The sequence below is a fragment of the Aulostomus chinensis genome, chromosome 5 (genome assembly GCF_037954235.1).
Source record: "Aulostomus chinensis isolate RoL2024-O1b breed Wild chromosome 5, RoL_Achi_v1.0, whole genome shotgun sequence".
NCBI lineage: Eukaryota > Metazoa > Chordata > Actinopteri > Syngnathiformes > Aulostomidae > Aulostomus > Aulostomus chinensis.
This window is the reverse complement of record NC_141324.1, coordinates 25,630,626-25,645,695: the sequence shown is the minus strand read 5'-3', so window position 1 is coordinate 25,645,695 and position 15,070 is coordinate 25,630,626. Positions and strand designations below refer to the sequence as shown.

General features: G+C 41.1%; 1 protein-coding gene across 13 annotated transcripts in view; it reads left to right on the top strand.

Annotated features, from left to right (window-relative positions):
- Positions 1-15,070, top strand: part of ptprfb (protein tyrosine phosphatase receptor type Fb) — a 172,001-nt gene that overhangs the window by 53,496 nt on the left and 103,435 nt on the right. For all 13 annotated transcript variants that reach the window (XM_086204218.1, XM_086204216.1, XM_086204223.1 and 10 more), the window contains one exon: positions 8,750-8,925. In XM_086204218.1, coding sequence (XP_086060344.1) covers positions 8,826-8,925 — 100 coding nt within the window. In that variant the 5' untranslated portion in view covers positions 8,750-8,825. The remainder of the gene's footprint in view (positions 1-8,749; positions 8,926-15,070) is intronic.

Genomic DNA, 15,070 nt, shown 5'->3' with positions numbered 1-15,070 from the left:
ATGAAATTTCGATTAAGCTCCTCTTCAAAGTAAATTCCATAACAAAAAGTGTTTGTGCAGCTAATACATCTTAAATTCCTCCATATACATTTCACAACATGGCTTCCTCTCCAGAATCAACAGAACCCAGACAACCTGCAATGTGAAGTTCTTGTTTCCCACCAAAAATATGAATTTATATTGAAGTTGCTGGGAAGGGCTGTACCGCTGTTCTACGTCTCTATAGTATCCACATCGAAGCCAGTTGATGGGGACAGAAGATCAGTAGAATCGTGAGAAACAAACAAACAAAGACTGTTTGAACAGTTTAAACCACAGCCTGCTCGCAGAAATCCAACTTCGACAGCTCCACTCATGATTGACATGCTTGCAAGTTGAAATGATATGCAGCAGAGAACCACTCTGTCTATTCCATACTCTATTTTAAGGTAAAATAATACCTTGTGTCAGTGGACTCTTTCATTCTCACTGTGCTGCCCCAAACTGTTCAGTATTATATGGAGAAAAAAATGGATGTCATTCTATGTCATAAAGTGGAGTGCAGGCTACTATTTCATGTCCTCAGCTTTGTTGTCAGTGGTTGAATGATTTTGGGGGAATAACACTTTGAAACCGTCAGAAATTGATTTACAACAAGTAGGTTTTCAGAAAAGGAACCATTTTGAATCATGCAGTTGGACAAGCACAAACCTTCCACCCTTGCATATGTGAGCATGGGAGAATGACCACTTGCTTAATGGCTAATGGCAGTAAAAAGTAGCAAGGTAATGCTTCTACAGACAATTTGAATTTTGACAAAACTAGAGACTGAACAGATACAAATAATGGCTCTCTGTACACCTCCACTGTGCAATGAGAAGAAAAATCTGCAACTCTAATATTTTAAAAGCATTCAAGCTCACTGGTTTGCATCATTGCAAAAATCTCTTCTAGTCTCACAGTTCCCATCATCAGTTCACCCGACCCTAGTCCAAAGTGTTGTGAACAAACAATTAACAAAGTTGCTGCTCTGTCACTCTTGAGTCCTGAGGCCAAAGCTTTGCTGTCACATAGGCCTCTGCTGGGTCCCTTCTGGCCTAAGAGCTTCACTCCCCGCCCGTTACAGTCCCTAATCTGGCCTGACACCAAGCTGATTTACAATACCCCCTACCCTAAGCACTGACTGACTAGAGGTAATTGATTTAGAACAGTGGAGACACCTGCTGAATAGTATGAAGCCCCCAAATGCCTGCTCCTACACTCTTCTACACAGTTAGGCCTAATGTTCTCACCTCACTGCCACCTGAAAAGAAATTCATTTAAATCTAAAGTGAGAGGAACTCATGCCAGATAACGTTTAAAAAAACAACAACACTTTAGAATGTCTTGAATTGCATACGCTATGCTGCTTTTTAAAAATTTTTAGAAATCTTTTTAATCTTTTCTCCTTTTCTCCTTCCTGATTGTTAGAACCTTCCTTGTTGACGGAGCTGAGCCTGTGTTTGGCCAGCTATTGATCTATCAGCTCTGTATTTGCCTGTGTTACTGCTCACATGCCTTCACTCTGTTTGTCTTTTCCTGGTGGAGACAGAGCTTTCTGCCTAGGGAGTGGTGGAGGTTGGGAGTTGAAGTCCTGTGGATGGTGTGTGTGTGTGTGTGTGTGTGTGTGTGGGGGGGGGGGTGTCTGTGCCTTCTGTGCTGCCTGCTTAGTCACTTTATGGCACCATCTGTCCACAAGCAAACCGTCAAGTGGTGACGCCTCAGCCTCTTTTTTTGCTTGACACACTGAATTTCCTTCTGATATATCTATGCACATCTGTGGTTGAAAATGTGTCTAAGTTTACATTGTTCATTTAATTTTTGGGGCCAGATCACTGAATCATTTAGAATTATGCAGTCATTTATTTGTAGAGCTCTGTAAGGTGTAAACAAAATAAAACTATTTTTCATCTTTGAATAATGAGGGCAAGGCTATTCTCTCTGCTCCTGACTGGAATACAAAGCTTTGAGCATTCACAGGGTGGCCTAAAAATACAAATGAGATTTATTTATTTTTTTGTATTTAAGAAGGCAGATAAAAAGTCAGAGACACTCAAACGGTGAGATTAAAACAACATGACAATGACAGTAATATTAACACTCATGAGAAGAACAGGGAAGTTAGTCCAGAAATGGGTTAAGAAATGAAGGGAGGACAAAATATTGATACTGCAGTATAATGCAATACTTTGTCCTGGATATTATTCCGATACACTTGTTATTAATGTCATTTTTTTCTTGCTTTTTGTGGTTAAAACAGTCAAAATTCTGTGCAGTTTGTTGTACATTGTTTCCTCTCGTGAAATTTTGACAAACTAACGTGGATGGTTAGTGTATTCTGCTTGTTGCCATTTGTGGGGGGTATTTTCATTCTGTTCTACAGGTGTTGTGGTTTCTTGTTCAAATGTATTAATTAATGCAGAATGCGTGTATCGTGCTACTCGCGTAATCATGCACAAAGTATCCTGACAGTATTTTATCATGAGTTACTCTGTGATTCCCAGAGTATGAACATGGCTCCTAAGATTGGTGATACTAGAGAGAAAACCCTTTCATGCACTCGGCCGGTCCGCGTCCACACATTATTGCTTTTATTTGATGAATGTCTGCTTTACATTGCGCCTGGTTTTTGATTTATTGCAGGCCTTTGCCCAGCACTTTGTAGTGCAAGACATTTTCTCCTTGCTCTGCAGCACGACAGCGCCAATAATCACTCTCCAATAAATTCAAATGGAAGTGGCACTCCTGTATGTCTCTCCTACTCCATGTAGTACATATCAGCATAATACACATCACCTTTCATTCTCGGATTGATTTGCAGCCAAAGAGATTGGTAGCCCCCCAGAGGTGATTGTAAATCCCCCTCTTCAGCGGCGATTTATGGTGGTGCTTGAGTTTCGTTAAATGTTCACTCATCCAGACTAAATGCCAATCGACATTGTATCATATGGGTGAAGCCAATACGCGATGGTCTTTCAATTCTGTAGAGGCAAGTAACAGCCTGTGTCATGACTTTATCAGGAGCCTGCTGCTGCTGCATTAAATCCAGCCCACATGCGTCACAGCTTGTCTAACAATGCACCATGGAAACCGTGTCATGTGTCGTAAATGTCTGCATTAATTTCACACGTATGTTATTAAAGTGTCTCAAATTAACTCACCTGATGGATTTCTTTGAGTCATCCACACAGGCAAATGTGATTTATTACTCCAGGACTTTCATCGTAGGTCAGCATAATCATTGCTCCTTTCTCTCTGTTGCTCAACCCAAGGAAGTGCACTCGTTCATTATTGTCGTCTTTCAATCTTCTGCTCGGCAGTAAAGCGTTAACAATTAACTCTGTGGAATCAGCCTGTAAACAGAAGTGCTGTAAAACTCGATAGGTCACAGGACATTAGCCTTTGTTAGGTGAATTTCAATACAGAGCTTTGATGTAGCCTTGTAAAAAAAGACATGCACTGTCAGGTCTGTGGATACAGCAAGACTTTTAAGAGTTGGAGAGGAGAGAAAAAAAATCTAATTCGGTTGCTTTACATTTTCATTTCACAATGCAGGGCTGGCTAACTGGCTTGCAGTTACTCTCTTGAGGTCTTGTGGTGTTCACTGTAGGGTAAAAAAGCAGCACCGACTTGTGAGCCCTTCTAGGGAGAGGAAAATGAACCAGGGGCCAAAACACTGATGTTGAAATTCAGCTTGTAACTGTGTTTATGGAGCAGCGTGCGCCAACACAAACCTCTTTGGTCTGGGCTTATCACCTCCAGAGACAGCCATGATTAGCTCCCCACACTGCTAGCCATATATCTCAGCTGTCCCACCTCCCCACGCTTATGATGACCCATTAAAAAAAGACGGAGAAAGAAAGGGAACATGAGTAGGAGAGATGGAAACAATGGGGACTGGAGATGCTACCTGTAGTTTAGTGTAACCGTGCTGTTTACTCAGCATTTGCCATCTGCACAGCTGTGTTGTCTGTTTGTAGAGAACTGTCTCTCTATGGGTGGCCACTCCCTCACCACACACATGCACGCACATGCACACATGCCGGTACCAATGACGTGAATGATACTGACTTGATGTGGGTGGCAAACAAGCTGGATAGGTGTGTACTGTTATATTCCCCCTCCCACTCAAGTCACTGAAATGCTCTTTTGTCCTCCAGTTGACAGTTAGAGATTTTCGCATCCCACTGCACCCTTGTTAATTACTTCCCTAAACCTCTTAGTCTTCTGTCTGTTAGGCAGTGTGTGTATATATATACACCACATATGTCACACTCTGCATTATTGTGAGCTCCCCAGACTCTCAAGTCTCCAAAGCTTCCTCTTAAAAGACTCAGGGAGCCTGGATGTCCAGATGAGTGCCAGATCAATTAGGGTTATTGCTGCTGCTGTATCAATATATTAACCTTCTATTCTTCTTCTCTTTTGTGTCTAAGAGTCCTCTCTGGCATACATGTTCCTGACAAATTGGAAACAAAACACAGCGCGGCATCCTAAATTGTCTGGCGCCTGATTTTAAATTCTGTTGAGTAATTTAAAAGGTCCGGGGCTCTCGACAATGGTTATTCCTAAACCTCTAACAAGCCCCAGTGGTGGAAGGCTTGAGTTTATTAGACACAGCCTCTCCTCTTTGTTTCCTTTGCAAGTGTCCATTGTGCAAGTGATAATTCCCTCTGAGGTGGAGGGAATTCTCTAACTGAACTCTGTCTATTAATATCACGACACCATATCGGCTTAACTGCTCACTAACTATGTTAACATGAAGACCAAATTGACAATATTTCCTTTTTCCACTTAAACATTTGCTAGCGTACCCAGACTAAAACAGACTCTGTTTGGTATCAGTGATCAATCACCTAGCAGCGTAAAAAAGTCAGAGGTTAGTCACCCCACCCTGGTTTAGAACCTCGGTCCATGGAGTACAAAGCATGACCAGAATGCCAAAGAGCAAGGCCTGTTGCCATGGCAGCCAGAGTGCATATTCAGCCATAGAAACAGTGCTGTGTCACAAGCTGTAAGTAGCTAACAAAGAGGGCAATGTAAGAAAGAATGGAGGGGTAATTAAAGTCACTTTGAATTTTCTTATCTGCAATGCCTTAATTTACTCATTAACAACCATGAAATATCATAAAAATATGAAATCTTGTATTATTCTTACCAGTAGATATTGTGGCAGACTTAAGAATATGAGTTTAGATCATCAGTATTAATTTAACTTATCCTGTCTTGATGTAAGTTAATTAATCAAGCTTCTGAATTCGTCCAGACTGATCTTGACTAGTGATTATTAATTAGCATTTCAGTTTCTTGTGAAACAATCTGGCTCGTCATTTTAGCTATCGTTATACAGTTTTAACTCTTTTTCTCCTGCGTCGACTTTCCTGTCACACACATATATGTAAACATTTAGCGCATGCAGCCACCTTTACATGTCCTTGCCATGTTTTTCTAATGCAACAACGTGCTGAAGCCCTCGCTCAGTTTTCAGATCGCTCTGTCTTTTGCATCAACACATTGATACTCTGCCCTCCTCTTCTGCCGCGACAACACAATAGTTGTAAACATTGTCTCATAATATCTGTGTGCAGCGGGGAAGCGACAAGCTGCACAGGAATAAATAAGTAGCTAAATAAATAAAGAATAAAACTCACTCTAGGAATTTGTCTCATTGAAGATGAAGAGCATCTGCCTCTCTCTGGCATCTGCTGTGAAAGATATCCCTTCATCGCCAAGGGTTTGGAGCACGGCGAGTAGCCAACTCTATCAGCCTCTCTCACATGAACCAACGCAAGGCTGGCGTACATAAAAATGAGTGTCAAAACAAATTTGTCAGCCAACAAACTCGATGTGAGTTACACTCATTTTGCAAAGCTAACTTGGGGCATTAACTTTAAATAAAAATGGGCCTAAATATCTTTAATTTGGGTTGCAGAGTGGGGGAGTGATCCAGTTCTCTGGCACCCTGAGCAGTGAATTTGTTTATCTTTTTTCTTCTCCAGAGTGCAACACACCAACAACAAGCTGCTTTCTCATTACCAGTGAAGGTGAAAACAGAGGGAAGAGGGGGTTTTTTTTGTCTCAGGTTTTAAATTATCCATGATGCCCGTGTGAGTAATTCCCAAAACTACATGTAGAGAGGAGTGTACTGTTGCTTGATTCAATCCCAGCTTGAACTTACACTGACAATAGATGAATTTGGCTGCACACAGAGGGCCATATGAACTAAAAACAGAGCATCTGTGAAAGGCACATTTCAGGAAAAAGTAGGAGTTTTGTGATTACAGATTGGAGGAGATACGCGAGAAGAGATGTGTTTTAGAGAACTGCATGGATGAAAACTGTAGGTGAAAGTATACCGGTTTAAATCATTCCTGTCCTGCCCAAAACAACCTTTCGTTTTTGTTTTGTTTTGTTTTGTTTTTTGCTTTTTAATGTCTTTTAATTTATTTTTCACTTTAGAATCATTACCCTGGATTACCTCTCTATGATGACACCATACATGTACATTTCTATGTTTTTTTTTATCGTCAAGCTTATTTTTCCTTCTACCCTTGGGGAAAGCACAGTTGTATTAAATGTATTTATACGTAAATCACTTAAAACATACTGGCACAACCCTTAACATGATACATAGCCGGGTGAGGCTGTGGTTATCCTGCAAACGTGTAATGAAAAGTCTAGAAAGCTTTATTTATTTTCAAAATTATAGTTGTGACTGCAGTATCAAACAAGTATAGACCAGGAACAGAAATATGTGATTAGATTCCTGCCACCGCACTGACCTGCATTACATGATGTGGCTGAAGGCGGAGTTGACACACTTGATTTAATCTTAAAGTAACAAAATGCTGCCTGGTTCAGCTTGTAAATGTTTTATTCTACAGAGTTATAGAAGCAAATAATATATAAATGTTTGTTTGTTTGTTTTAAGTCAGCCTGCGTCCATGAGGTCAGGCAGTGCTATCATGCTATGACATGTGCTGATAGCAACAGCATTAACTACAGCCAACGTAAAATAAAAACACCTGCCGAGTCACTGTTTGCTCCAGCCCAGAGTTCTGTATGACAGAAGGTGTGTTACATGGGGGATTATTTTAGTAAACTTTAAAACACAGAAGTGCATTCCTGTCAGCAGTGTGGAAGAGAGCGAGCTGACAATGATACCTGTCTGCAACGGAGCCCAGGTGAAGCACCGTGACTCTCAGCGTTCTCTCACATCATTCCACTCAGCCGTACCTGTCTTTTCCTTTGCCAGGTGGCTTGTCGAAAAAAAGTTAAAGTGGAGCTGGGATGAAATTTTGCTTTCCTAAGATCTCTGCTGAGTGTTTGCTTTGCTTTTGTTTCACTTAAAGGGGGGTTGGAGAGGTATGTTGGAGCCTGTTTCCATTCTGATTGGAAAAAAACAACCCATATGAGTAATGGTCTGCTCAGCACCTCCACAGGCTCAAGAATGGAACTTTTCTTTTCCACAAGATAGTGCAGGCTTTGTGTTCCTGACACTTTAACTTATTTAACTGAAATGAATTAACCAAAGTTGACCGGCCACCCAGTGAGCTTATAAACATCCCACCACATAGCGGCCTCTTCTCTGGTACAGAATCATCGCCGAGAAGCTCTCCAAAACAAAAGTTAGCTTCCTTGAAAAACTTTGCTCATATTTGCTCCTCTTTTTTTTTTTTGAAGTCCTCTGGAGATAGCGCCTTAATACCATCAAAAGAGAGATATCTCCTTACCATATTGTGGTCTGCTTTATAGCGTTAAAATTGCTCATCACAGATGGCCACGGGCAAGAGTGTAAGGATAAGAAATTTTGTTCGTGCAATTTATGGGTATATACAGTTACTTTGTTTATAATAGCATTAGACATTGAAACTGCAGGCTATAACAAACTTAAGGTCATATATCTTAATCTTATCAGTTGGCTTAGTCATTTCCTACACTAAATCTAATTCCTTTAAGACAAAGAAACACTGCCCATGCAGTTTAATTTGAGGATCAGCCTTTTGTTTGTCTCTGCTGACTATATTAAGACGTCGCAGCAATGCTCTCTAATTGATGCCCTAGTTAATTATGGCTAATTTGTGGTACACCTGCTGCTACGTTTTTGGCCACCTAGTTGACCCTTGGGGGGTTGACATTTGTGCTAAATGTTTATATATGCATACATGTTGTCATTCAATGAGATCATAGTACTTTGTTGATTTGAACCCATCTGGAAGCCACAGTTTCAATCTCTTAATGGAGAACATAAAATGGATGGTGGTCCTGAGGGGGAACTGTTTAGGAGGTCCTTTGGGCTTTTAACTGATCCCCATTGTGAGAGGATGGATGAGGAGATTAATCCTGCACCATGACCTCCTTTTGTTTTTGTTATTTCTTTTGTTTCCATGATTTATCTCTGAATCGCTGTACCGCATTTGTTTCCTAACTCTTCTCCTGATGTAGTTTGCTTGTTACATTCGCTTCACTTGTACTTTCCCCTGCCCCGAGCAGGATTTTGTTGTGGGTATCCAATGCCTTGTTGATCACGACCAAAGATCTTCAGCGCTGTCTGTTCTTGTTTTCTTGCAAGGATACAAATTTCTGTCTTCTTTGGTTGTGCTCTCCGACTTGCTTTTCTGATATTTCTCCTTTGCTGTAATATTATGCTCATTCAAATATATGCAAATACATGGCGAGTTTGAATACTAATGATTCTGTACTCCTGTTCTGCATGTGTTTGCTCTCCCAGGTGTTAGTCTTTGATCCTGTCAGAGTGGGACGCGTCTAGCAGGGGGACTGAGGAGGAAGCAGTGCCAACTTGGAACATGGTGCCTAATATTCACCTGGCAGTGCCCCTTCTGCCCAGAGGGGCGTGGCTATTCCTGCTTCTTCTCAGCTGCGTGGTGATCTCGTCTGTTGCAGACAGTAAGTTTAACATTCTGTATCATAAAGATTGATACATTTGATTTTGGGTCTTTATATCCTGCAAGTACTGTATGGCCAACATTTGTCAGTACTCTAAGAAATGTATGGGTGTTTCTTTTTCTCATCATCTGTGGAACAAATAAAGGCCTTTACATTGTCCCAGGGGTCATAAGGTCGTGAAAAACCTGGAAAATCAAGGAATCAGAAAATAGCTATTTCCTGGCAAGGAATACAGCATTTAAAAATAAATGAAGCCGGAAATGTTTTAATAAGCCACGAGAAATAGCTTCCGAAATACCTGCATATCATATTTTGGTCAATTTGATTTTCTCTCGTACAAGTGTATGTCGTATCAAACAACATAGCTTGTTATTGATTTAAGCAGGCTGGTATTTGACACTGATTTCTCTTTTCATTTTTCACGTACATAAGAGGTTTTAGAGAATGTATGCTTCATTAAAACATTTCCATCAGAGGGTTGCAAAAGTCACAGAAATGTCATAGAAATGTAATGGTGAGAATGAACCCCGCTCTCCCCATGTAAAGGGACTGACATTATCTCACCGTTAAAATAAAGCCACAGAATGGTTTGATGGTGTGCAAAGAGAGCAGCCTTTCATGCTGGGCTGTCTGCAGCTTCATTTAAAATGGAATATGGATTCCATTTATACTTTCAGCAAACTGGAATAGCTGCTTATGTAATGCATTCCATAAAGTATATAAAGCTGTGCACTAAAAGAATGTGTACCGCGGACACAGTGAAGCTCCAATGGCCTTTCAGCTGGCTGTCAGTCTGAATGACAGTTTGGGCTGGAAGACAGTGTGAAGAAAGACGTATCACAGTTGTCGCACCTTTGGGTCTTGGGGCCCAGGTAGGGGATCTGCCCTGTAGAAGACAGGGTCAGGGACAGAATTAATTCAACACATGACCTCACCTATAGTGCTGTCATAGGGTCACTGTAATTCAATTATACCACAGCCCCCCCACCCGATCATGGCAACTGTCCTGTCCTTTCATTGATAGGATTTGGTTTTTTTACTCTCCATCTTCTCGCGCTCTTCTCTGTGTTACCATCCTCGTCTCCTTTAGCTGAACTTGACCTTGGAGACTGCGCTCCTGTCCTTTTTCCTGTGTTAAGGTAAAACTGTCTTGGCTTAGTGCATGAATATGATCCAGCCAATCAGAGCCGACTAGTGCCGTCGCCTAAGGCTTCGCAGATGTGCAGGACTATGCTATATGGTGCTATATTAACAATTTCCATGTACAACCAAAGGAAATATAAATTATTGGTTAAAGATTGTCAGAAAGAAATGGAAAAAAACTATGTGAGATTAAAGGAAATGAGTGTAAGCCATGCTGTAAGGTTTGGACCATGAGTAATTAGCATAGCAGTCATCTCATGGACAAGCAAGATCTGCAGCAACAAATTAATCATCGTCATTATGAATACTTTTTGTCTGTGGTCCTTCATGCTTTCATTTTAATCACAAATACAACCTGACTCAGTTGCATTAGAGGCCATCCAGAAAAAATGGTAATCCCAGGGGTATTTAGGGTGCCAAGATATTATTTAAATGTGCTGACTCTGTTTTGGACAGGCTGAGTTTTTATTGCACTGATTTTATTTCTGTGATGTGCAGAAGCAAATATGCAAGGTGGCTGAAATGATTTAAATGTTGTAAACCGCATTTTTTATGGTCGTATCTACAGCATTTTATGCCCTCAGACTCCACTTGACATTTTTCAAAACAATATTGAGATATTAAAGGTGCACAGACAGCTCAGCCATAGCAAATCAATGACAGATGGATTAATGGTTGATGTTCCACAGTATCTTTATCTTCAAGTTTATATTTTCAGTCTCAACCGCATGCACAGAGTAAGACTCAAAGACAAGCATTGAAATTATTAGACACTCCACCAGAAGAAGCTGACAAGTGTTTTTTTGAATAAGGATGTACCCAAACACTGGTACATTGATGAAAGGTGTGAGAGAAAAATGCCCTGTCCTGTGTCTGATCTGAGGTTAACCTATGGGTGTATTTTGATGCTTGTGTGCATGGGAATAGACAAAGACCTGCTATTACCCAGACTGTAAAGCTGACATAGAATTAAATTAAGACGGTTGGGGCCAGAAATAACACCTACCACTAATGGTAGGGCTGTGCACATTTGCTGCCTGTAATTTGCATGCAAGTTATGTGAACTTTATAGCTCTGGTTTGGATTTCCTCTATTATAGGGCAGACACCAGACAGATATTATGGGCAGGGTGCCTGGCAAGTTTCTGATTACACAGGTTTACTCCGTCTGTTCAAAAGAAAACTTTCATCGTCCATCTGATTGTACGAGAAAATAGGCCAGAAGATCACAAACGCATGCATAAGATTCAAATAGAACTGCATATATAGGTGAGTGCACGTGTGCAAGGCTGCATGCATTGTGTATTTGGCCTTGTATAAAATGGATATTGCAGTTTTGTAAGTCTACCCTCTGGCAAAAGATGCTGGGAGTATCTAGAAGCAACAGAGAAGGAGCCATGGAAGGGCTTAAATGATGGAATCTGCCTTTCTGCCCATGTCTCCCTCTTAAAATATCAAGCAGGCAAAACAATCAGAGGTCATGAACTTGTAAAGTATTAGACTCTCCTCTTACACTTACACACTGGTTTGTGCAGCATTACTTATCAAGGGTGGCTGCATTCCAACATGTGTCATCCTGTTTGCTTGGCATAACAAAACACAATTCATCATTATTTAGCAGGATAAATAAGTACAAGAAATCCCCCAGCAGCACCATCAAGCCCATGACATCATTCATCTTATATCGTCATTGAACGTGCACGCAATCTAGTGTTATTACTGTGAGTGCTGATCTCAGACGTCCCATCGATCCCCAGGGAGCCAAGCCTAATCAACCGGCTCCCTATACCGCCTACTTGTACACAATAGGCTACTGGCCCACAAGGTCAGCCTGAAAGTCACATGGCCAGCACTTAAATGTAATGACTATCTTTTTGTAGTGCTGTCATTGTGAGTTATTTCATTGGCTTTAATAAGCTTTTGATGTATGTGTCTCCTCTTGTGCCGCTCGTGTTATAATCTTGGGTGGCTGAGGTGCAGCAGGACTACAGATGCTTCCTTTGAGAGACTTCTTTTCATTCCCAACGGCAGGAGGATTACAATGCTGCCGAAATTAACTTAATGTATTGAAAATTACTTTTTATATCAAACCACTGTCGGGCTAGAGCCTACTGTATGTGCGTTCCTCTGTAGTAGATGAATTGCTGATTGTCAGCCCAGAAGTCTTTGCTAACTTTTTTTAGTTACATGTCTAAAGTACCACAATTTTCCAATGTGCCCACTTGCCAAAATATACATATACATACTCTATAAGGCTATACATAGTCTTGGCTTTGAATTTTACTCCATAAATAATCAATAACATTTCAACAACAAAAAAACAGCTCTTCAATTCACTAAACCTACAATGTAAGACAAGTTTAGTAGATTGAATTGACAATTTGGAAATCTCCTACTATGTAGTGATGGGATGGATGTGCCAAAGTGGTTTGTAGAGGCTTTGCCAGACGGGGAGCTGGGTGGTTGGAAATTGGATTGTATTTTTAAGTGTCCATATGGTCACCCAGTTAAAAATCTGACGGGGATAGAAATTGATTCTCTTTTAATTAAAGGTAACCATATCCACCTTGGAGAGCTGCTTTGAGAGTAATGCAGTTAGCGCACAGCTGTGGTCCACGCACGTCATAGTGGCAGGCACACCGAGCTGAAACGGAGCTCAACAAGAGGAAATGTGCCACAATAAAACAAGTCTAAGCAATAAATGACAAACATCAACAAAATGAAGGAAGAACACCATTTAGAGGTGAAAGAGGTTTTGAGGAGAAGTTGCTTTCATAAGCCAGTGGAGCAATGTCAGAATGGAGGGTGGAAAGAGTCTTCGGAGGTTAATGATGTGAGATTAATAGTTTAATTAGGGAGCTCAATAGCAGGGCTAGAGGCAGTCACCCAAACCCTCTGCTGTGTCCCAGATTCTGCTCTGCCACAGGACAACAAGATCCGCCAATGTCCTTCCAGAAAAGGGCAGAGGGAGAAAGGCATTGTAATTCTGTGTTCATAGTGATAGCTTTATTGACTAAAGACACTTCCAGGGCCGCACAGGAAAATCATTCAGGGTGGGAAATACAGTCAAAAGATGACCCTACCTCACATCAGCAAAAATGCTTCTTACGAAGACTTAATTCTGGTAAATGTTTTCTCAACGTGATTACCTAATTATACTAATATGCCATTAGCTTCATTGCAAAGCCCTGGTTACGCCCTGTCTTGTGATGTGTTCATTAGTAATGCATCAACGAGTTCATGAGGTATTAGAGTAACACTTTTGGAGATGCATACAGAGAGAAGGGCTGTATGAAAACTGCAACTACGATTAAATCTGATGTAAATTCAAAAATGATTTTTCTCACCAGCACTTCATTCACAGCTGGATGGACCGTCAGGTAAACTAGCATGATTTAGAAGGCTAAGTTTCAGCTTGTGTTTTGAGATTGGATGGTAATTTATTCATCTTACAACATTAGTTACGTCAGCATTTGTTGTTTTTGTCAGTCGTTGTTCCTCTGATGCATTTCCTCCTGGCTTCTCATTCTCCACCGCAGTGCTCCACCCTTCAATGCAGAGTCGGTTACATAATCAATCACAAAAAACTGACGAGCATAGATTCACCTTCTTTAGATCATTGTGAAATTAATGGGGTTAAAAAATGTTCCCAAGAATTTAATGATACTGGAGGATCTTGAAGCGCCAGGCGACTGAACAAACTAACCCTGTCCCTCTGTAACTGCTTCCCAGGGTAAACCCAGAGGTTAGAATTAAGTTCTACAAAAATGCGCACCAAATTGAAGGATCCCTACCAATCCACTTCTGTCACAAACCCATTCACCCCTGGTTAAAGGATCTTCTCTCAAAAATGTTAAATCCCAAAGAAAGCAACAGAGAGGCAGTGGTTGCCAGTAAAGCCAGAGTCTCCCTGCTGTTTCATGTCCCCACAGTAACATAATTTAGGTTTGACCAGTGGAGAGTTGAAAGACCTGAAGGCTGTGTGGGTGAGAAGATAAGAACAATAGAAGGGGGATCTTTATGGTCTCTGAGGGAAGGCTAATCTAGGGGAGGCTAATTAATGAGGTTAGTGGGGTTACAAAAGGGGTGCACGGTGATGAATGATGAGCAAACCCAAAATGGGATTTCAAAGGAAGTCAGGAGCCATCTCAGCAGCAGAGCCCCATCCCCCTTCCGGGATCACTTACCTCACTTACCTCACTTAACAAATTCCCCACACTGGTGTATTAATTTAGGGTCCAAGCCAAGGTGACCACTGATGGCATTAACAAAGCCCCTGAATTGCTTGGCCCTTTCATATCCCCAGAGTAGTTTGGATTTCCATTACAAAGGTTTCATGATGTTTAATCTTAGATATTCAAGATGCATCCGAAATGGTATTTTCCCTGTTCTGGTTAGACATGCATGCAGGTGTCCCCAGGTTGGCACCCTCTCTCCCGCCCACACGAGCCTTCAAATGCTGCAGTTAGGCGTCCTTCACAGTTTCAAAATGGAAGATCACTTAGTTTCATGACAGTGCAAATGAGAACATTCCATCAAGTGAACTAAATGAACATCAGAGGTGATGTAGCCCCAGGGTTATGCATATGAGATGTACAATTGAGCTGAAGCACCAGTGCATGATTGTACCTTGTGAAGAGCTTGTTCACTGCAGAAATGTTGTGCTTTACACCTACGTTGTCCACATTGTTTACACAGAAAGTTGTTTTCAGATAATGATATGGACCGGCATGTAATTACAGTGGTTAGCATGAGAACCTAAAAGTCTAGTTTGCCATCATGTTTTAAACAGAATTTTCAAGCAGCTGGAGGATCTATATTTCTCCTTATGCAATATAGTGCAACATAACATGTCGGCCTTTATCTGAGGTCTGTATAAAAGTTCCCTGAAGGAATCAAGTGAAAACGCAATGTGTTGTGAGTCATCTTTATCTAAATGTAGGTTGGATGCCAGTTTAAATATCATAGCTAATATAAAACCTCCGACTCCAGTGGTGTCCTCC